The sequence below is a fragment of the Elgaria multicarinata genome, chromosome 5 (assembly GCF_023053635.1).
Source record: "Elgaria multicarinata webbii isolate HBS135686 ecotype San Diego chromosome 5, rElgMul1.1.pri, whole genome shotgun sequence".
Lineage (NCBI taxonomy): Eukaryota > Metazoa > Chordata > Lepidosauria > Squamata > Anguidae > Elgaria > Elgaria multicarinata.
In genome coordinates, this window is record NC_086175.1 from 75,454,714 (window position 1) to 75,476,057 (window position 21,344).

General features: G+C 41.2%; 1 protein-coding gene across 2 annotated transcripts in view; it reads left to right on the forward strand.

The window, feature by feature from the left end:
- The window catches only part of SCAF4 (SR-related CTD associated factor 4), a 64,545-nt gene that overhangs the window by 20,885 nt on the left and 22,316 nt on the right, over window positions 1-21,344 (forward strand). The window contains exons 2-14 of one of the 2 annotated variants that reach the window (XM_063126712.1): window positions 7,001-7,084; window positions 7,763-7,807; window positions 9,796-9,957; window positions 10,104-10,239; window positions 11,629-11,768; window positions 12,403-12,579; window positions 13,969-14,069; window positions 14,546-14,654; window positions 14,776-14,943; window positions 15,953-16,032; window positions 17,745-17,935; window positions 19,278-19,378; window positions 20,242-20,355. In XM_063126712.1, the coding sequence (XP_062982782.1) occupies window positions 7,001-7,084; window positions 7,763-7,807; window positions 9,796-9,957; window positions 10,104-10,239; window positions 11,629-11,768; window positions 12,403-12,579; window positions 13,969-14,069; window positions 14,546-14,654; window positions 14,776-14,943; window positions 15,953-16,032; window positions 17,745-17,935; window positions 19,278-19,378; window positions 20,242-20,355 (1,608 nt within the window). The remainder of the gene's footprint in view (window positions 1-7,000; window positions 7,085-7,762; window positions 7,808-9,795; window positions 9,958-10,103; window positions 10,240-11,628; window positions 11,769-12,402; window positions 12,580-13,968; window positions 14,070-14,545; window positions 14,655-14,775; window positions 14,944-15,952; window positions 16,033-17,744; window positions 17,936-19,277; window positions 19,379-20,241; window positions 20,356-21,344) is intronic. The other variant, XM_063126713.1, reaches the window with a different exon arrangement.

A 21,344-nucleotide genomic window follows, 5' to 3' on the forward strand; every position in this document is an offset into this window, starting at 1 on the left:
ACAATATCTGCTCGGCCCCCGAGCTTGTCGGAAGGAGAAATCCGAGATTCGGTTTCTGCGACCTCGATAAGGGAAGCAGCGCCCTTAGAAACTGAGGAAACCAGTGCTGTTCCTCAACCATCACCGAGACCGGCGACCTCGGACAGTCGCCCACCAAGGCGTGAATGGGACGGGATGTCCCATTACTCTGAACCCCGTTCCGGACACAAGTATTATGATTGGGATTACTATCGGCCTCAACATTATTATCCACATGGCCGGAATTACCAGTATCCGCCTGAAGCCTATTTCGCCCATCCTCCTCCTACATCTAGGGTTCTCCAAATCCCTATAGCTCCACCTCCGTCTCATCAAACCTCCCCGACACCGAGCCATAGAAGACGTAGCCACACTTCTTCAGTACCGATGTCGACAACTATCGCCACGGTACAGGCTCATCAGGAACAGACTGAGCCAGTACAACAACAGTTTCAGCCTCTCAGATCGCCTTCGCCTGAAGACGATTACCCATCTGATTCAGTATCTATCATATCAGTCACACCATCGGCACCGTCACCGGAAGATGCGGTTCACACACAAGACCCCTCTTCGCCATCTGAAGACATGGGCAGGTTCTCAGAACATATGTTGAGAATGGCCAAGGCTCTTGGCTTGGATATCCAGCAACCTGAGAATCCAGAGGAGGACCCGATTTATGACGTGTTTCATACTACATCTAATGCAGCAATTGCTATTCCTCTACCCCCTGCTTTGAAACAGACTGCGCAACTCTCTTGGAAGACTCCAACTTCCACGCAAGCTACATCAAGGAGGCTGGAAACCCTCTACCGCATACAGGAGAAGGATGCAGGGTTTCTATCTCAACACCCCAAACCCAACTCGATTGTGGTGGAATCAGCCCAGGGCCAATCACAAAGAACCCACTCTGCCCCAGTTGATAAAGAGGGCAGGAAATTGGACCTCACAGGCAGAAGGATCGATTCCTCTGCCTCCCTCGGTATCAGAGCCTCCACATATCAAGCGACCATGGCTCGATACCAACTCTTCCTCTGGGAGAAAATAGGGTCACTATGTGACTACCTCCCAGAGGACAAGAGAGAACTGGCCAGGGTCTTTCAGGCAGAAGCCTCAGCGATAGCAAAGCAGCAACTATCAACCGCGAGGCACCAAGTAGACTGTCACTCCAAGAGCATGATGGGTGCCATTTCTCTAAGGAGGCACTCCTGGTTAAGATCCACCAATCTGACTCAAGAGACTAAAACTAGGATCGAGAGCATGTCCTTCGATGGAGAAGGCTTGTTCAACTCCAAGACCGATGACACGTTGGATTCGATTTATAAAGCCCGTACTACGGCAAAGAAAATGGGCTTTACTGCCCCTCCTCCACAATACAAACCTAGATGTTGGACGAGACCACCTGTCCAACAACAACAACACCGCCCTCAATATCAGGGACAGCCGAGGCAGCAACATCAGTTCCAGAGAAAACAATCTTACCAAGGCCGTTACCAGCAAGATAAGCGTCAGCCCGACTTCAGTAAAAAGCAGCGGGTTTGACTCTTCGGTCCCAGATCCACCACCCTTTGCATGCCGCCTAGCACCATTTTACCACCAATGGGAGTCAATAACATCAGATTCCTGGGTGCTCACTATCATCAACTCAGGGTATGCCATCGAGCTCGATGTCCCCCCTCCTTCTTCGGGAGTGAAAGTAACAGCACCGTCCCCTCCTCTGTTACTCGAGGTACAAACCCTATTAGCGAAGGGAGCCATCTCTCCCGTACCTGCAGAGGAACTCAACCAGGGGTTTTTCTCCCGCTACTTCACGGTCCCGAAGAAAGATGGAGGTCTTCGACCGATCATGGACTTAAGGCAATTAAACAAATACATCACCCCGAAAAAGTTCCGTATGACAACGGTTACTTCTATTCTGCAGCTCCTACACAAAGGAGTTTGGTTCGCTGTGGTGGATCTGAAGGATGTGTACTTCCACATCTCCATCAGGAAGTCGCATCAAGCTTACCTGAGATTCGCAATCGGCGCGCTCCAGTTCCAGTTCACCGTACTTCCTTTCGGGCTGGCCACGGCGCCGAGGGTCTTCACGAAGGTGATGGCGGTGGTGTGCGCCCACCTAAGACAAAAAGGAATTTACGTATACCCGTACTTAGATGATTGGCTTCTGGTAGCGGACAACAGTTACATACTCCAGATCGACATACTAACCACGCTCAACCTGTTGGACTCGTTAGGTCTATGGGTCAACGAGGAGAAATCCATCTTGACTCCACATCAGAAGCTGGACTTTATAGGGGTAACCTTATCGTCTCGGGACGGAAGAGCATACCTGCCTTCTACCAGAGCAGACACCCTTCGGGATCTAGTCATCACTACCGAGAGCCATCTAAAGGTCTCGGCATGGACGATCCAAAGACTATTAGGTTTAATGGCGGCGACTACCGCAGTCATCAGATTTGCAAGACTCAGAATGAGGATCTTGCAGGGCTGGTTCTTAAGAACGTTCGATCTTCGACGCGATGCCCGCCGAACTTACCTGTCCATCCCGTATCAAGTAAGAGCATCCCTAAGATGGTGGCTATCGATGAAGAATCTTTTGGAGGGGGTCTCGTTTCAACAAGAAACCCCCTCGGTAACGATTACGACGGATGCTTCCTTGATCGGATGGGGGGCACACTGCAACTCCCTTACTGCTCACGTTGGCCTCTTTCCCAGAGGGAACAACGCATCAATCACCTGGAACTTTTAGCGGTGGAAAATGCATTAAAGACCTTCGCACAAATTATCGAAGGCTGGAATGTCTTGATCACGACGGACAATACCACCGTAGTCGCTTACATCAACAGACAGGGTGGAACAAGATCACACCCTCTGAACCGTTCTGCATTCAGAATTTGGAACTGGTGCATAAGGAGAAAGACTTACCTGACTGCGATCCACGTAGCGGGGAAGGAAAACACCATTGCAGACTCCCTCAGCAGATCCTTCCACCTCGACCATGAGTGGGAGCTCGACACCAAGACAAGAGAAGACTTATTTCGGTGCTGGGGACAACCTGCTGTCGATGTCTTCGCTACCGAAGAAAACGCAGCCTGTTCCAAGTTCTGCAGCAGAGCAGGAAGAGGAGAGAACTCTCTAGGAGACGCTTTCACCAGAACTTGGAAAGGAAATCTCCTTTACATCTTCCCACCGTTTCCGCTGTTAACGAAAGTACTAGCCAAGATCCAGACGGACAAGTCGGACTGCGTCCTCATCACACCATGGTGGCCTCGACAGATGTGGTTCTCCCACGCCCTTCGACTGTCGAACGGGAATTATATCAGACTCCCGTCGATACTGACGCTGCTGTCTCGACACCAGGGCAGGGTTCGACACGCAAATTTGTCGACCCTCAAGATGACGGCGTGGAGAATATCACCCACTCCTCCCCTTGTATTGAAAATTTAACTGTAGACCATATATTGTTGGCTTCACTAAAGCCTTCAACAAGAAAGTCTTACATGGCAAAGTGGCAAAGGTTCCAAAAGTTTGCCTTAGAGAATAATCAACCATCGGAATCTTGCCCTATATCACTGATTCTTCGATACTTATTGACACTTTATCAGCAGGGACTCAAACTCACCTCAGTCAGAGTCCACTTAGCTGCTATTACTGCCTATCATCGGGGCATGGATGGTTTTTCACCTTTCACCCATCCAATATCCAGAAAATTCCTAAAAGGACTTAAGAATACGATACCGACAGTAAAGGGTATCGTTCCACCATGGAGCCTGTCAGTCGTATTGCAATCACTGACAAAGAAACCCTTCAAGCCCATGGCCTCAACAGACCTTAGACTCCTGACATTTAAGACTGTCTTCTTAGTAGCCATTACATCGGCGAGACGTGCAATTGAGCTTAGAGCTCTCAGGATAGATGCTCCTTACACTGTCTTCCACAAGGACAAGGTTGTGCTGCGCACAGATCCTGCCTTCCTGCCAAAGGTAGTGTCAACCTTTCATCTGTCCCAACACATCACTCTACCAGCCTTCTTCCCGAATCCTGCAACACCTGTTGAGTCTTCATTACATACACTTGATGTAAGAAGAGCTCTTGCCTTCTACAAGGCTAGGACAGAGAATTTTAGGAAAACAAATCAATTGTTTGTTTGTTATGGAGAGCCTTCTAATGGACTCCCTGTGTCGTGCCAGCGGTTATCGCGCTGGATCGTGGAGACAATTGAGATGGCCTATGCCCTCTCAAAACTAGAGCTGTTGAAGCCTGTGACAGCTCACTCTACTAGAGCCGTCGCAACATCTGTTGCTTTCAGCAGAGGTGTTCCTTTGACAGATGTCTGTAGGGCTGCAACGTGGTCCACTCCATCCACGTTTGTTAGACACTACAGTTTGGACACACGCGTGAGACAAGACTGCTCCTTTGGAAGGACAGTGCTCTCGGAAATCCTGAGATGATGCACCAACCACCTCCAAGGTATGTCAGCTTGCTACTCGCCCATATGTGTGATGCATAGAGACCCCGATGAAGAAATGCAGGTTGCTTACCTGTAACTGTAGTTCTTCGAGTGGTCATCTATGCATTCACACAACCCACCCACCATCCCCACTTGGTGGTGTGAAATTTAATGACACAGTTATATGTATAACTTTACTTTATTTTGTATATACTCATGTTTATGGGGGCACAGTGTCGGACTCCTGTAAACTGAGGTAAGGGCGGGAACCCCAGGCACATGCGCGGTAGCGTGGGGGAGGGGTTCCCGCCAAAAACATTCCATTTAGCTATAGAAGGTTCCGTTTGGTCTCTGCGCAGGCGCAAAGCCCATATGTGTGAATGCATAGATGACCACTCAAAGAACTACAGTTACAGGTAAGCAACCTGCATTTTCTGGAAGAGGACAGGTCAGCAGAGCTCCCTTGCGTGAGCTCTACTGACTTTCCCCCTTTCAGAAAACAGCACTTCTGAGGAGCAACCTGAAATGACTGGAATTGCCAAATCATCATTGCACAAGCGGTGGAGGCCACTTGCCTAACCGAATTGGTAGGACTGGCTGCATGCGGCCAGTCACTGTTGGATTCTGGCCTTAGTATGCTAGCTAGGGCTGAATTCCAATTTGGGAAGGGTCTTGGGAGCTGCATTGTATTAGTTGGTGGGGCTAAAGTCACAAAGGCAGGTCCAAGTGTATTGGATTATGCCAAAGCAAAGTGGGCAGGGCAAGAGTATTTTGTACCAATTTGGACATTTTCCCACCCAGCATGCAATGCACAGTTCAACGCTATTGTTTACACAGGGTAAGCTCAAGTGCAACATCTTTTAGGCCTACAAACTGTGGCTCAGTTCTATGCATGTTACTCAGGAATAAACCACAGAAACTGACTCTTAAAACACAAGCCTCTGGTTTCCACACCTCCTTACAGGATTGGTCTGGTTACCTTGCTCTTTAAATTTTAAAGGTAGAGAGCAGGGCATTTAAAGTTTAAATGCCTTTAAATCCCCTGGTATCTTTTGTCACTAATCAGAGAGAAAAGCTGGGTTTCTTGTGCTGTGCTGAAGAAAGACTGTCTTTCTTGGGAAATTCCAGCTCTTATCTCCAACCAATGAGCAGAGATAAGATTGGAGGTTTCCTGCACAGAGCTGGAGGGAGAAGTGGTGGGATCTGCTGAAGAAGTCCGTGAGCTGGATGGGGAAACTCCATAGGCTGGAGGATCCTAATCCCTGCTCTAGCTATTTTCAGTTATTGTTTTCATCTTAACTGGCCTCCCTCCTTATAGGAAATTCACAGAAGTATGTTTGGAAATCAGTGTTCATATGGTCTTCAAGTTCTCAAAGGCTGCAATCCTACGGTTCCTGGGAGAGCATCCCAGGGACCATAGGATTTTTCTTCTCACCCTCTAAGGGTGGAATGAGAGGTCTGCCCTCAGGAGATTGAAATCCAATCTCAGATCCTCCCTCACAATCCCTGCAGAAACACCTGCAGCCTTACCTTCCTGATGTTGGTGCTCTGATGCCCAGAGAAGGAAAAAGGGTGGATTGGAGTCATGGTGTAGGCAGATCAGAGAAGGCTCCTGTGGATCCAAGGCCCTCCTGGTCCCTAGTTACATCTCCAAGATGGGAAAATTGATGCCAGCTCTGTGTTTGACCAGGTGGCATAATTATAAATAGTGTGTGTGTATTTTGGTTGTATTACAGTTGTACCACTGTTGGGTATGATATCAATCAATTTTGCAGGCTGTATTGGGGAGCCTAAGCTGCATGGCACACTTTTGGTGTCTGACCCTTACCTCCAACATTCTTAGCAGCTGACAGGGAGCCTTCGGGAGGTGATGGCAATTCCTGGCTTATTAGTGATGCTATTGCTGGGCATGAATAGGTCTTTCACCTGCCTCCCCATTGACTGCTGGTGCTGAGGGGAAGGAGCCTAGCTTTCCAGAGCCAGCACTTCTTCTTTACACTTTAACTCTTCTGTTAGTTAATGGTTTTAACTATCTCTAAGGGTAGAAATATGAAAATTCAGGAATTTTTGATGCTGTTGGGGTAAAGCTCACTGACTTAAACTGCATTTAACACTTTAAGAAGATGAAATACACGGCATTTAGACCATAAAATAATGGACCAAAGAAAATATTTGTACTTTTCATTCAAACAGATTAATATAGTCAGCATTAAAAATGGAGCTGTAAGACGCTGCACCCTAAGATATGCAGGTTTTAAGCTTCATTAAAAGTACAGAAATATCACTTTTTATGGATGTAAATTTGAATAAATGCAGATTAACTTTTGTAAGCCACCCAGAGAGCTTCAGCTATGGGGCGGCACATAAATGTAATAAAATAAATAAATAATTTTGGAGAATGGTTTCACTACGAACTGAACTAACTATTTTACTAGTTCCTTAGTTACACAACTGTTTGCACCAACTTTATGACTGAATGTTCAACATGAGGTTTGTTCCATTTCAGTGTTGTTATTTCTTTTGTTTTCATTTTAGCTCTTCTCGCTTATGGAGATGAAACCACCTATTTCTCGTGCGAAGATGATTCTAATTACTAAAGCTGCCATTAAAGCTATTAAGGTGAGGTGGTAACTAGGGGTAGGAGTGTTTTTAGCTGAAGGGCTAAAGCATCAGGGACCACGTGGCAGCCCTGGGCAGAGTCACATACACATACCATTCACATATACAAACCATTCCCAGCCCTATCTCCTCAGCTGATCCATGCAGATTGGGGGAAGTGGGGTGGGGAGGGGACATTTTCCCTGTCCTCCACTGCGAGAGGAGTCATGAGCAATGTCAGCTGATTGGAGATAAGCCCTTTTCCCTCTCTTGGTACTAGGGGCTTGGGAAGGAAGCTTGGTGGGCAAGTTGGGGAACAAAGTGGGTCTTATGTGATCTATGGGGCATAGTTCCTTCCCTACACCTGATTCATGGTATGTTAGTATGTGTTCTTCCAAAGAAAACTATTAGAAAAAAATTATTCCTGAAGAATTTTACTAAACTTCTTAATGCATACATTTATCATTTTAATAATTTCATTGCAAGGACCTTGTTGCAACTGAGCAAATTTTGAGAGACTTGTAAGTATGCTGTGGAAAATGTTAATAACAAGACCTGTTTGCTCCTATTTTAGAAATATTTATTTTTGATTTACATATTTATCCTTATAGTAATAAATTGAGATTTTTCTATATATTTTATAGCATGAAACATTTCTAATTAATTTATTTTATAATGTTTTTTAATTCTGTTTTACAGCTTTACAAGCATGTAGTCCAGATTGTAGAGAAGTTTATTAAAAAGGTAAAAGGAATTATATGATGAATACTTACTAAGTTATATATAGTTTTAACAGTTTTAACCTTATTAACATATTTTTGATTATAACATCTAAGGACTATAACATAGGTAATGGAGCAAATTTGTTTTCTTTCGTTCCACCTTTAGCCTTTTAATTTAAAGAAAAAGGGTTTAAACTAAAAATTGGGGAGAATGTCTTGATGAAACAAGAAGTTTAATAATAGAAAAGACTGTCTTGGAAGGTGGTGATCTCTGCTTCATTAGAGGTTTTTAGGCCGAGGATGGAGGGCTAGCTGTCTGGGATGCTGTAGTGGCAGGGGATTGGGCTATATGACCTTTGAGCTCCCCTCCAACTCTTCCATGTGATAATCATTTTCTTCTGAACAATGCAGTGGGCTGGTCCTCATGATATGGCTGGCTCATTGTGGATTATTTAACCTACAATGAGTTGCAGCATGTGCTGGGCATGTGCAGCTGTCATTTTGAATATCAATCCCCAAATGGAGCGATCAGGGGTTGTGTCATGTCATGCGAACCCAGCCATTTGAGGATTAAACAACTATCACACAATCCTGCTACTTATGTAGGGTTATGCAAGCGTTATTTAACCGTACACTGACTTCAATTTTCTTGCATATTGTTAATTCTAGGGCTGTATGAAATCAGTGTTATCTACTCAAAATTATTTCTAGATCTAATGAAAATATTTTTATTATGAAATCAGGACTGGAGAAGTCATGGGTGCCAAAACCATAGTGCTGGAACCTAGAAACCTGACAGCTTTTCCCTTGATAAAAATAATTTAATTTATGTAAAAGATCACAAGAAAACAGTGGCACTTCTGTTTTATTTTTCCAGACTGCGGCACTGTATCTTAGCCATGTTCTTCAAGACTGCCTTTTTTTTTGTTTAAACTTGGAGGAGTTGAGAAGGCAGCTTGTGATGCAGCATAGGAGAGTCTGTTGTTTGGGAGTTGGGAAAATAAGACATCTGTAGGGATCTCCCCTTCTTGCCTCTCTTGATCACAACTGATTACTTTGATGTTACTATCTCTTTGGGATATAGGGCCTATGGTTTTAAACCTAGACATATGGTTATTTCTAGTTACAATCAGCTCGGTATTGTATACTAGATTGTTAAACATGTGCTTGTAAGAAAAATCCTTTGGTTTGGGGTCTAAGTGAGTGGTTCTCAAATTTCTGATGTATTGCAACCCAGAAAAATATTTTTCTGTTTGTGTGTTAAGTTTTACTTTGAACTTTTTGGTAGCTACATTATTCCCCAAAAGATTTTGAACAAGGCCTGGCTCACACATTGGGCAAAGTGTCCTACCTCACAAATACTCATTTGTATACAGTTGTTGTAACATGCAACTGACATATACGTACATGGGGCATAGGCTTCATCTTCTGTGAAGTCCATTCTCAATTTCAGTAGATATGGATACGTATTATGTGTTCAGTGTAATGTACAATTGACACGGTTGAGGCATGTTGGGGCAGGCTCCCTCTGTCGCATTGCACATCGATTATACCCACTTTGGTGATGAGTGGGCCCCTGAGATTTGTGTTTAAAAAGAGAATGGCACTCATGTTCACATTTTGGGAAAAGATGTTGTAGTAGTAGTAATAATAATAATGTTTATTTCTTACCCACCTCTCCATTTTGATCGAGGCAGGGAACAACAGTAACTATAAAATACATAAATCTGAAATAAAACATAATATACATTGTTAAAACATCCTAAAAACATCCCAAAATTCTCCTGGATAGGCCTGTTGGAAGAGAGATCAGTCTTGATAGCTTTCTTGAATATCCTTAGTGTTGTATGGCACATGCAGGGATGTGTTCCTTTCTCCCCTTTTCTGGACTTTCAACTTCAGGTTAATAAAATAGGTTTGTTTTATGATCATATAGCTTATGTTAATATGCTGAATATGAATTGAATAATAAAAAATGGTGATGTATTCCTTCTCTCTTTCTCTTTTTAGTGTAAGCCAGAATATAAAGTCCCTGGATTATATGTTATTGACTCTATTGTTCGTCAGTCTCGTCATCAATTTGGAACAGACAAGGATGTTTTTGGGCCAAGATTCTGTAAAAACATAACAGCCACATTCCAATATTTATATCTTTGTCCATCAGAAGATAAGGTATAGCTGAAAGTGCTTTTTTAGTGTTGTGACCTGTGAAATTGTTTGATTTTATTTATTTGGGAGTTTCTTTGGAGGCTTTCTATCCTGATTAAAGTAAGCAAATTAATTTTTTAAATGTATTGACTTGCCTCTTATTTGAACAGAGTAAGATAGTTCGTGTCCTCAACTTATGGCAGAAAAATGGAGTGTTTAAAATAGAAATAATTCAACCTCTCCTGGACATGGCAGCAGGAGCTACCAGCACAGCTTCAGTGATGGAAGATGCAACTAATAATGAAGGTAGAACTCTCATTAAAAGTCTTATTTTCAGTTATAGGACCAATTTTGACAGACTTGGACTTAATTTGCTTTAATCAACATAGAATGGTGTGAACTAATTTAAAACAAAAATTGGGCTTTGATTTCTGCAGTAACTTGGGGTTTTAAAAAGATGATAAAGATCCTCTTTTCTGCTAGTAAATATATCAAAGACCAGGAAAGCTGCAGAGAGCCTTCTCATTAACTGATTGTATTTGAAATCACAATTATTATTATTAATATTTATTTATATAGCGCCATCGAGTTTTCATGGTGCTGTACAAAACAAATGACTGAATTACCCATTTTTGTACCTCATAGCTTTTTCTTCAATGGTTTCTGTTAAGTGGTCTGTTTTCTGGATAAACCTGGCTGAAAATATAATGTTACAAGTGGCATATACAATGTCTTGGATGGACATGGAGGATATTGACTTTCCAAAAATTATTTGTATTTTCACTCTTCAGATTGCTCAGTAGTTAAGCAGTACAAATCAAACAGTAGTGAAGGGTAGAATGGTGTGTTAACCATGAACATCCTAGCTGCTGTCCATATATCTAGTCAGTAGCCATCATTCTTTACAAATGCTTCTTCCATAATTTGTAGTCTCTATGGCAGGGATGCAAACCTATGGGCCTGGGGCTGCATGCAGCCCTTGGTTGCTCCCTATTCGGCCCCTGAATCCAGCAAGACCCCACTACATTTTCTCCGCACCCAACTAATCAACTGGGCTGTGTGGTGGGTGGAGTGGAAATGCTGTTCCCTGGCTTCTGAGACCACTGTTTTCCTGAATGTGTAGTTTTCCTGAACTTAATTTTAGAATTATGACCAGTGTTTTCTGTATAGAAGTTGTGAAATCTGTGAATCTTAACACCTTGATGGACAAGATAGATGAAACAAGAAAATATGGCTAATGAACTACAGAGAACATTTATATGGGACTATAGGCCAAACTGCAAATAATAGTAGTAATAATAATAATGATGTGAGAGGCAGTTCTGTTGATGGTTTTGTTTAATAAATAGCATCAACGTTTTTAATTTGGTCCTATTAAGTGAATATTAAAGAACGCTCTACAGGCCTATATTTGTGTGACCCTATAAATAGGATACAGACTCTGTCTTGTGGCATGCAGCATGTGGTAGCGTTGCCAAGAAATACATGGCGTGATGGTGAAGGCCATATGATGTCCACTTTAGAGGATCCTGTCAGGGGAGGGCAAAAAAGAACCTTGAGCCATATTTGCAAGTGTGGTAAAAGTTGACCACCCTGGTTTTGATTTTTTTTAAATGTACATTAAAATGTAGCATACAGTGTTATACATTGGAATAGTTGCAGTCTTAAATTGTATTTAAATAAATTATTTCATAGGTTCACCACCCCCTGCCACGACAATTCCATCTGAGCCTCCCCAAGTTGCTTCTAATTCAGTACCTACTGTGCCACAGTTGCCCAGTTCGGATGCCTTTGCAGCTGTAGCTCAGTTATTTCAAACAACACAAGGACAACAGGTAAGCAGAAAGTGTTTATTTGAAAATATAAACTTAAATTTTTAATTTGTTCTAAATGCAGACTATGTCACAGGTAATACCATTTTAAAACTATTTGTGAACATTTGTGAATTAATTCCGTTCATGAATAGTGAAACTAAATTTTCTGCTGTTTACAGATAACATCTGGTCTGGAAATAAATAATGCATATGTTGAATACATGATTGTGCAGCCATGCAGTTTGCATGCTTATTGATTAGAGTCCTAAATACCTTCAGTTGAGGACAGGAAATTATCCCTTCTATGCTACTGACAGCTACTTAAGTCACTTAAACTGTGCTAGCACTTCTCTAAAGGGCCGATAGATCTTTAATGGTCATAGTGCTTGACTCCATTTCCATGCCAAAGCGTTCTGGTTGCTACTCATTCCAGCTCCTTCTCTACCTTTTAGCTTTAAGAGACCACAAGGCAGAGGAGGAGCCACCAGAGCAGGTGCCTTGTACTATAGTACCCACACAGCACATGGCTGGTTGTGGGGGAAAGGGAACATCCACACACTGAAAAGCAGCAATTGTTGTACATGTGTTATGATTTGGGTGTTTGCTTATGTCCATTCAGAGATCAGTATTAATAGTTTCAATTTTATTCTGATAGCTCCAACAGATACTTCAGACTTTTCAGCAGCCTCCAAAACCTCAGTCTCCAGTGATAGATAACAATGTGATGGCTCAGGTCCATGCTATAACTGCACAATTGCAGACTACAGCAACGCAACCATCAGAACAAAAGCATGACTTCCCAGCACCAGAGCAAAAGACATCTTTTGATAAGGTAATATCTTTCTTGTATTGTAAAGGGATTAATCCAATTATTTGTTTCAGATATAATGCCATGCCAAACCATAGTTTGGTACTATGAGTCTTTGGGATCCTCATCACTGATCATCCCCCCTCCCCTCTCCCTCTTTCACTTGCATGTGGCAATTCCCTCCCCACATTTCCTGATTTCAGATAAACTATAGCTGGTTGATTCAGACAAAACAGCAGACTGTGGCTTGGAGGGCACATGCAGGCCATATGCTTCAGTTAGCAAACTGTATTTTGTCTCAGGCTAAAAAAGGAGGGCGGTAATTGCTGTACACAAGGGGAGGAAGGAACACATAGCCCCAGGGTTTGGGAATGTAATGCTGGACCATGGAGTGGCATTAGGTCTGAACCAAGCTAATGAGAAATATCTCATACATCGCCTATAATGGAATAAGATGTCATGGTAACTTCTAAATTGCTTTTGCGTTCTAGGTTGTATACCTCCAATTCTGGGATCTGTGTAGTTCACAAGAGCCTTGTAGACTTTGAGTTGTTCTGGCTTACGGCCATGTGAACTCTTTATTAAAAGCCTGGCCATATCCATTAGTTCAGTTGCTGTGTTGCAAACAGATGTTTGCATCTCAACAGTTACAAAGACGAAGTCCAGAGGAGCAAATCTGTCACTCTGATACAAGAATAATAAAGCCCTGAGCAACTTAAAATAGTTTTGTATTGTTGCATGAGCTTTTATGTATTGTTGCAGGTGCTTACAAAATTAAATGCCAAATCATGCATGCAGCCACCACAGCTCAGTTTTGTCTGTTACAACTGGCTACTGGCTGTTTGGGGAAAAATCTAGTCCATGTTTCTGGTCTCCTTAAACTATTGGGGCCAAATGCACATTAAACTGTATTTAATGCCTGGAGAAAGAGGAGAGTTGCAGCTTGCTTGCTCCAGTTTTGATGGCAAGGCTCAGTGCTAAACAATCATACTAGTATACTTCATTAAAATCAAAATCCATGCCCTCTAACTTAAATCACTGCAGCTTAAGCTTTGCCTTTTCATCTAGTTTGAATGGATTGTTTTCTAACACAAGGAAGGAGGGCAGAGAGACAGAAGTGCGCACATGCACACAATAATGCATTCCTAGTCCTAGAGCGCAGCTCTACATTAAATGCAGTATTGTGGCAGTTGCGCGTAATACTTTATTGCAGGGCAGAAGTAAGTTGTCATTTGGGTTGAGGACATTTGGCACTTGTGATAGATCTAAACTGCAACATTTCATTAATATTCCAAGAGTTGCAAAACATACAGGGGGAAAAACCTTACATTGCCAGTGAGATAAATATTTTGTTTATTGGTCTGTTATTAATTACTGAAGAGAATAGAGTTGGCTCAATGTAATATGTTTCAGAAGCTGTTGGATCGATTTGACTATGATGATGAACCAGAAGCAGTGGAAGACTCAAAGAAAGAGGAAACAATGCCTTCTCCTTCCGTCGCTCAGCCAACATTGTAAGTTTTGTGATGCAAACACAAATGTTAAAATTAAAGGTGGCATTATAGAAGTCTAAATTATATAGGTGATTCACTTCGTTGTTTGGACTTCATTGTTTAAAATTCTTTTATTATGCCAGTGTTTGATATGCATCTGTTTGGTTTAAAAGTGACAGCTATAATGCAGTTACATTTGAATATTTATAGCCTTTCAGCGTAAAGTGTGTCTGTAGATAGACAGATAGTAGTGTGTGTGTTTGCATTGTGCTCTGAAGTGTGACATCAGTAAAACAGGACCCTGCCCTGACTAGATTACAATCTCAAATTTGACAAAGCAGGAAAAGGAGGTCAGGAAGATGGATGTTAGCGTAAATGGGAAGAATATGCGTTCAGTTAAAAAAAATTATGGGGAGGGAGCACTGATGGCAGTTTTCAGATTCTATACTACATTTTATGCTCTTAAAATGCTGCTAAAAATCATTTTTATTGCCCAGTGGATTTCCAGGTGAAGGCATGCAACAACCAGTTTATCCCCAGCTCCCAAACATAGATCAATTTCAGCAGCGAATGCTGGGAATGCAACAAGATCCTATGCTTCACCAGGTATTGGAAACAGTTGTTAAAATTTCCTTTGTAACAGGTTCATTACTTATTATTTAGACTTCGAGAGGTTGTTTTTGTTTCTAAATTAATGGAAAATCCCTGTATATTCTCTTCCTACAAGGTCCCACTTCCTCCAAATGGACAAATGCAAAGCTATGGACTTCTACCTGCACCACAGTTTACTCCCATGGCTCAGCCTGTCATACAGCCTTCCCCTCAGGTGCAGCAATCTTTCCAACCTTCCTTTACAACACAAAGTGAGCCACATATACAGAAAGCACACCAGCAGGTAAATATTTATTTATTTATTTTATTTAATGCCTTTTTATACTGCCCAATAGCTGAAGCTCTTAATATCCATTGTTTTAGGTATAGTGCCATGTGTTGGTTTCAAAGAGAAATTTCAGTGCTCATAAAAGTTCCATAGTGTACATTTTTATTCAGATGTTCGTCAAATTAGATTTCTGCTGTCGGCTAGAATGCGCATTTCATGCTTTTAATACACTTTAAGCATCTGAAGTGGTAATGGTGGAGCATTATGTTTAATTGGTATGGTATATTCCTTGTCTTTTTGCTGTTACTCAAGTGCATTAGAATCTTTCTACCTTAAATGTGCTTTGCAAAGGAATCTACTCTCATACCATTCAGCTATCTAGCCCTTGTTCAAAATGGCATATAGGTTGGGCTTGGATGATCATACCTCAATTTAAAGCTGAGATACGAATGAGTCTCTTTGCAGTACACACAACCTATTTGCTTCTCCCTTCGTGTGAATGAGTGAACAAACCAAAAAAATGGAACTGTACTTAATGTAACTATAGTTCTTCTTCGTGGTCTCTGTGCATTACACATATGGGCTCTGCGCTTGCGTGGAGCCGCACTTTGGGAAACTTCTAAAGCTGAGGAATGCTTTTTGAGCGGGAACTCATCCCCCAACCCCCACCATCTACAGTCCATGTCTTGGTGGGTTCCTGTCCATCTCCTCAGTTTCTCTTTGACCACCTTGCTGGATGTGTGGAGGGAACTTCGCTCTACTCAAAATAGACTAAATAGATCTCTTGAGGACGTTTTTCGTATTTTTCTTACCTCTTTCTCTTTTTCAATCTTTTCTTCTTTCGATCTAAAAATATATATGGATTCAAAAATCCAACTTTTGAGGTTTGTTACATATGAGTGACTATTTAAAGTTTGCATTTCAAATGCTATTAACTATCTAGCATTAAAATTGAAACTGACCCAAAAAATGAAATGAAGGGAGTAATAGCAATATAACAATAAATACTTGCTAAATGTTTTAGGATATGGAAGTGGATCATCCTCCTGTTCAAGAAGGAAAGAGACAAGAGAACAGAAAATCAAGATCTAGATCAGCATCAAGGTAAAAAGAAAAACGTGTACATTTATCATTATAGAATAAATACTAGAATATATCAAAATCAAACTATAAAGTGAAAATGCACATGTTACTAAACTATTTAAACCTCCTTTCTCTGGTGTTGTCTATATATGGTTTTATTTCACTGTTCACAGAAATATCTGTACTGCATTAATTAATGAATTATGTACATAAGAACATAAGAGCCATGCTGGATCAAACCCAGGGAAGCAAAAAACCTAGCCTAACCCCTTGCGATTAAAGTGGTAAACTGAGGAAAAGGGGTACATATGAAGTACAGAAAATTGTTTTTAAATCGTTTTAGCCACTATTCTGTTGCTTTTTGGAAAGGCTATAAAAAGCCTACTGGATTCAAGTTGTTCTCAAGCTAGTGGCTTTTATATATGCCCTCCTGTCCCACCTGATAAGGTGGTTTTATAATTACAAGGAGCTATTTTATGCACCAGGTCTAGCTCTGCTTGTAATATTTCAGTATGTTACTATTCAAGCTGCAAGGTGTTGAGAAACAACTTGAATCCAGTAGGCTTTTTATAGCCTTTTCAAAAAGCAACAGAATAGTGGCTAAAACGATTTAAAAACAAATTTCTGTACTTCATATGTATGTATATTTTAGTGTACCACTGAGGAAGATCATATTGGGTCAAAATGCGTTTGGTTTTATTGCTTATTGTTTTTAATTGATGGTTTTATGAAATACTATATAGTTCAGATGTTTTTGAAGTATACTGGACAGCTTTGGTACATAATATATTAAAGACACCTTAAGCACTTACCTGTATAAGACCATTGATAGTGGAACTATCAGCAGTCTTTCCACCTCTTTTCCCCAGTTCACCGGATCAGACCCCCAGGGTCCAACTAGTCCAGCACTCTTTTCATACAATGGCCAACCAACTGCCAACCAGGCACCCTCAAGCAGGACATGGTGCAACAGCGCCCTCCCACCTGGTGTATATAGGTTTACTGCCTCTGATACTGGAGGTAGCGTATAGCCATCAGGACTAATAGCCATTGATACCCTTCTCCTTCAGGAATTTATCCAATCCCCTTTTAAAGCCATCCAAATTGGAGGCCATCACTACATCTTGTGGTAGCAAATTCCATAGTTTAACTATGTGCTGTGTGAAGAAGTACTTCCTTTTATCTGTCCTGAATCTCCCACCAATCAGCTTCATGGCACATCCTATGTACATCCTATGACTTCAGTATTTGAAAAGCTACTAGACACTATTTATATCTCATCTTTTAACCAAAATTGATTCTCAAGGCTCCAAAGAAAAGTTCTGTCTGTTTCACTGTGATTACCTGAAGTAATTCTCTCTGGTTGTATACAAATTGAAGTACCTCCAAAATATAATAAAAGTTGAATTTTGAATCGTAGATAATATAACAAACTCTACTTAATGGACAAAATTGAAAACAGGGATTTTTAAATCTCATTTCCTCAAAATGAAGATTATGACACTTGCACTATAATTGGCCAACACATTACCGGAGAAGGCACACAGTTACATATAAGGCTGGGCTGTGGAATTTCTAAGGAAAGGGGTTGCAGTGCTAGCCAGGAATGTAGATTTTAGGGCTTCACACGTTAACAAGGAATGGGCAAGATTCAGTAGCAACCACTAATTTATCAATGATTGAAAAATACTTGCTATATATACTAACGTTTTAATGTTTTTGCTTAATACTAGGTCACCCAAAAGGAGACGATCACGGTCTGGTTCTCGGAATCGAAGATCAAGACATCGTCGTTCTCGATCTCGATCTCGAGACAGGCGGCGTCATTCTCCTAGGTCCCGATCCCAGGAAAGGCGTGAAAGGGAGAGAGATCGAGCACGTAGAACAAAAGGCCTTCCTCCAATAAGGCCAGAAATTGTTAGTGGTGAGTATTACCTCTGTCTTTCCTAACACGAATGGGGCAGTATTAATGCTTGCTTTCAAGTGTTCTTGATTCTTGCTTTGTCCTAAGAATGAGATGAGATGCACTCTTGAGGATTGTAGGCAAACTCAAGATGATCAACTGAAGTTTTAATTCATAAGGATTAAACCAACCCTTTTACAACCCCCCCAAGGTACTAGCTAGCAAAAAATATTACTTACTCGCTTAAAAAAAAAAAGTGGGGTCCCTGTAATGAGAAAAAAGCAGGATGATAAAAAAATTACAGTCTATAAAAGCACAGCAGGTTGGCAAAAGAGAAACACAGTTTTGTACTTGCCATGGGGGAAGGTAAGTTCCTTCCTCTACAACAACTACAGAGGTCAAGCAGTCTGTCAAAGGAAGGATAGTTCAGTCTGTCCTGTCTCACTCCTCAAGTGAGTTCCAGACACTAAGCTACATGGAATTCCTGGTTTTCAGTGGTCACCAGGTTGAATACAAGACAAGATTAAGCTTCAAGCAGTGCATGCACTGGGGTTAAGTAGAAGGTACCTTTTCTTTTTGACTTTTATTCCCATCCCTCTTTGTTATTTCCCTCTTTTGTGTGTTTTCAGTCACAATAGCCTGCTATAGAGGACTGTACACATACCCCTGAAAGTATGCTAAAACGGGGTGTAAGGCTGAGTTGTGAAATTGCTTTACTGCATTCGAGCACCAGTTTGTATTGCCTTTTTATCTGAGAGTACTAGTATGATGATACAAAGTGGGTATGTTAAAAAGTTGGAGATGGCCCAGGGATCCACAAATCCTCATGCCACACTTGTCGTGGTGAGCACCATCCAGTTTCTGATTACCATGATAAGCTCTGGCCTTGCTTCTGAGATGATGATGGTGGTGGTGGTGGTGGTGATGATGATGATGATGATAATAGTAATAATAATAATTTCTTACCTGCCTCTCCCTTTCCAAACTCAAAAGAACTACTACTACTACTACTAATAATAATAATAATTTCTTACCCTCTCCCATTCCAATTACTGTTAGTAGTAGTTCTTTTCGTTTGCTTGAGGACTCTCATGAGGCATGCCCATTTTGATTGAGGTATACTCTTTCCAATTTATTGTTAGCTCCCAGTTCAAGTTGCTGGTCACCTTTTGGTCTGTTGTAGCACAGTGTAGTATAGTACTTGCAGCTCTGTACCTGCAATGCTTGCTTAACAGATTCAGTCTGCGCATAGTCTAATTGTGACTGCAACAGAAGTTTGCTTGCTTAAAGATACCAGTGTACCGCAAGAGGTGGTAGTCCTTAATACTGAAGTAGACTTAAATATCATATTTCCCCCCGTTAGTTTGCAGTACAACACTCTGGGTAGGACAACTGGACAAACGAACAACACAGCAGGATGTTGGAGGTCTTCTAGAAGAGTTTGGCCCAATTGAATCTATAAATGTGAGTATGAGACTCAAGGAAGTGTGCAATAAATAGCGATTTAGGCATTTTAGTTGAAATAGTTTTGAGTGTAAACATCCGTAACACATACTAGTTCATATTTATTTTTGATTAAAAGCAATTTTTTTTACTTAATGTTAGCATTTTTAAAAAATAAATAAATGTGGACCAGAATCCAATGGGGCACTTATGCCCCCACCAGTTCCCTTCTGCTCTGCCATTCCCCTTCCACAGTTGGTGGTCCTGCCAAATTCATGTCATGAGTGGGACCTACTGCTTATGCAAGGGAGATTTAGTGTTTCCTATAGGAAGCCCTGAAACAAACAAAAACGCTAGTTTCTGGAAGGAGGCAGGTTGGCAGAGCTCCCTTGGGCAAGTTCTGTTGACCTGCCTCCTTCCAAAAAACGAGCATTTCCACTCATTTCAGGTTGCCTGCAGAAGTGTTAAATCTCCCTTTCGTAAGTGGTGGGTGCTGCTTGTGGAAGGCAATCTGTGGGACAGAGGAGAATCAGCAGGAATTTAAGTGCCCATTTGGATACTGCCCAAGATTTTAATTAATTTTTTTCAGTTGAGAGAAATTAAAGTAAATAGTCTTGCATACTAGTAATATATAATGAGTATAATTACTTGATTGTGGGCTTTATTTGGTGGGGCCATTGCCTCAGGCACTTGCACAATAGAAAGACAAATGAGCAATATTAAAAATGAGTAAGTCCCAGTACTGCACTTGCCAGAGGTGGTTTGTGCCTTTTTTGTATTAGGCACAAATTAAAATGGAATTCTAATCAGTTAAATTTTCCTATAAAATTGATGAGACTTACTGTTTGTTTAATGGTAATGTAATATTTTTGAACTTAAAATAGATGATACCGCCAAGAGGATGTGCCTATATTGTAATGGAGGAGAGACAAGATGCGTACCATGCCCTGCAGAAACTGAGTCGTGGTAACTTTAAAGTGAATCAGAAATCTATAAAGGTATTATAGGATTTTCAGTGTAAATTAAACTTAAAGTAATTAATATGTCCAGAATAGTTTTTGAGAAAATACAAAAGGCTCTCCTTACCTTGATTGGCAAGAATTTTACATAAGATGAGTGAAATGCCATCATATCTTAAGTAGATGGAATACCTTTCTTTGTTTTGGTTGAAGGTGAGTGTATTACTTTATTGTGTGACCCCGACACCTTGTAGGTCACATAATAAACAAAATGTAACAATGTAGGAAGTCTTCAACTGGAAACATTGGAACAGTAAATGTGATAAGGTATGTGGTTTTATCACTAGAGGAGTGTTAGTACAGTGCCAATTAAAGGAACATAGCTGTGTCCTAAGATATAATAGAAGCCAATGCCCCATCTAAACAAGAGGTGCTGAACTGAACTCCGTTTGCAGGCTTATTTGAGGCCATTCTGACTTCCTTCAGTTTATGTTGCTGTAGGATTCTAAGGTAGCAAAAGCATTGTCCACCCTAAATATCTGTAGCCCACTTTTAACTATGGATTGGTTTAATTGTTCTTAATGTTTCAGCTTCTCAGTTCTCTCTTGTGCCTAGAGCTGCTTTATACAACTCAGTTGCAATCTGAAAACTACTTGCACATGGTGGTTGTTTCACATAGCAAACCATTTTACATGTTCACCCTTTCTTCAGATTGGGGATAAAAAGTCATCTTTGTGTTTTGTCTTCACACTGCTGTTAGCTGCTAAAAGGAATTTTGGTAGTATGTAAAACATTGGGTGGGGGCTGAGCAGTGTCAACAAAAAGGGTCACCAAGGGGAATAGCTGTTACATGGAGGCTGAATTTATGTGAATAATCCCTTACAAGTAGAGGTTGAATTTATGTGAAGAATCCCTTAGATTGCTTGTTTCAAGGATTTTTCACAGTGATTTATATGTTGCTCTTTGCAGATTTCCCATTGTGTACAATGTTCTTTTGTTTCATGAGTTTCAAATCATGTTGGACTGAA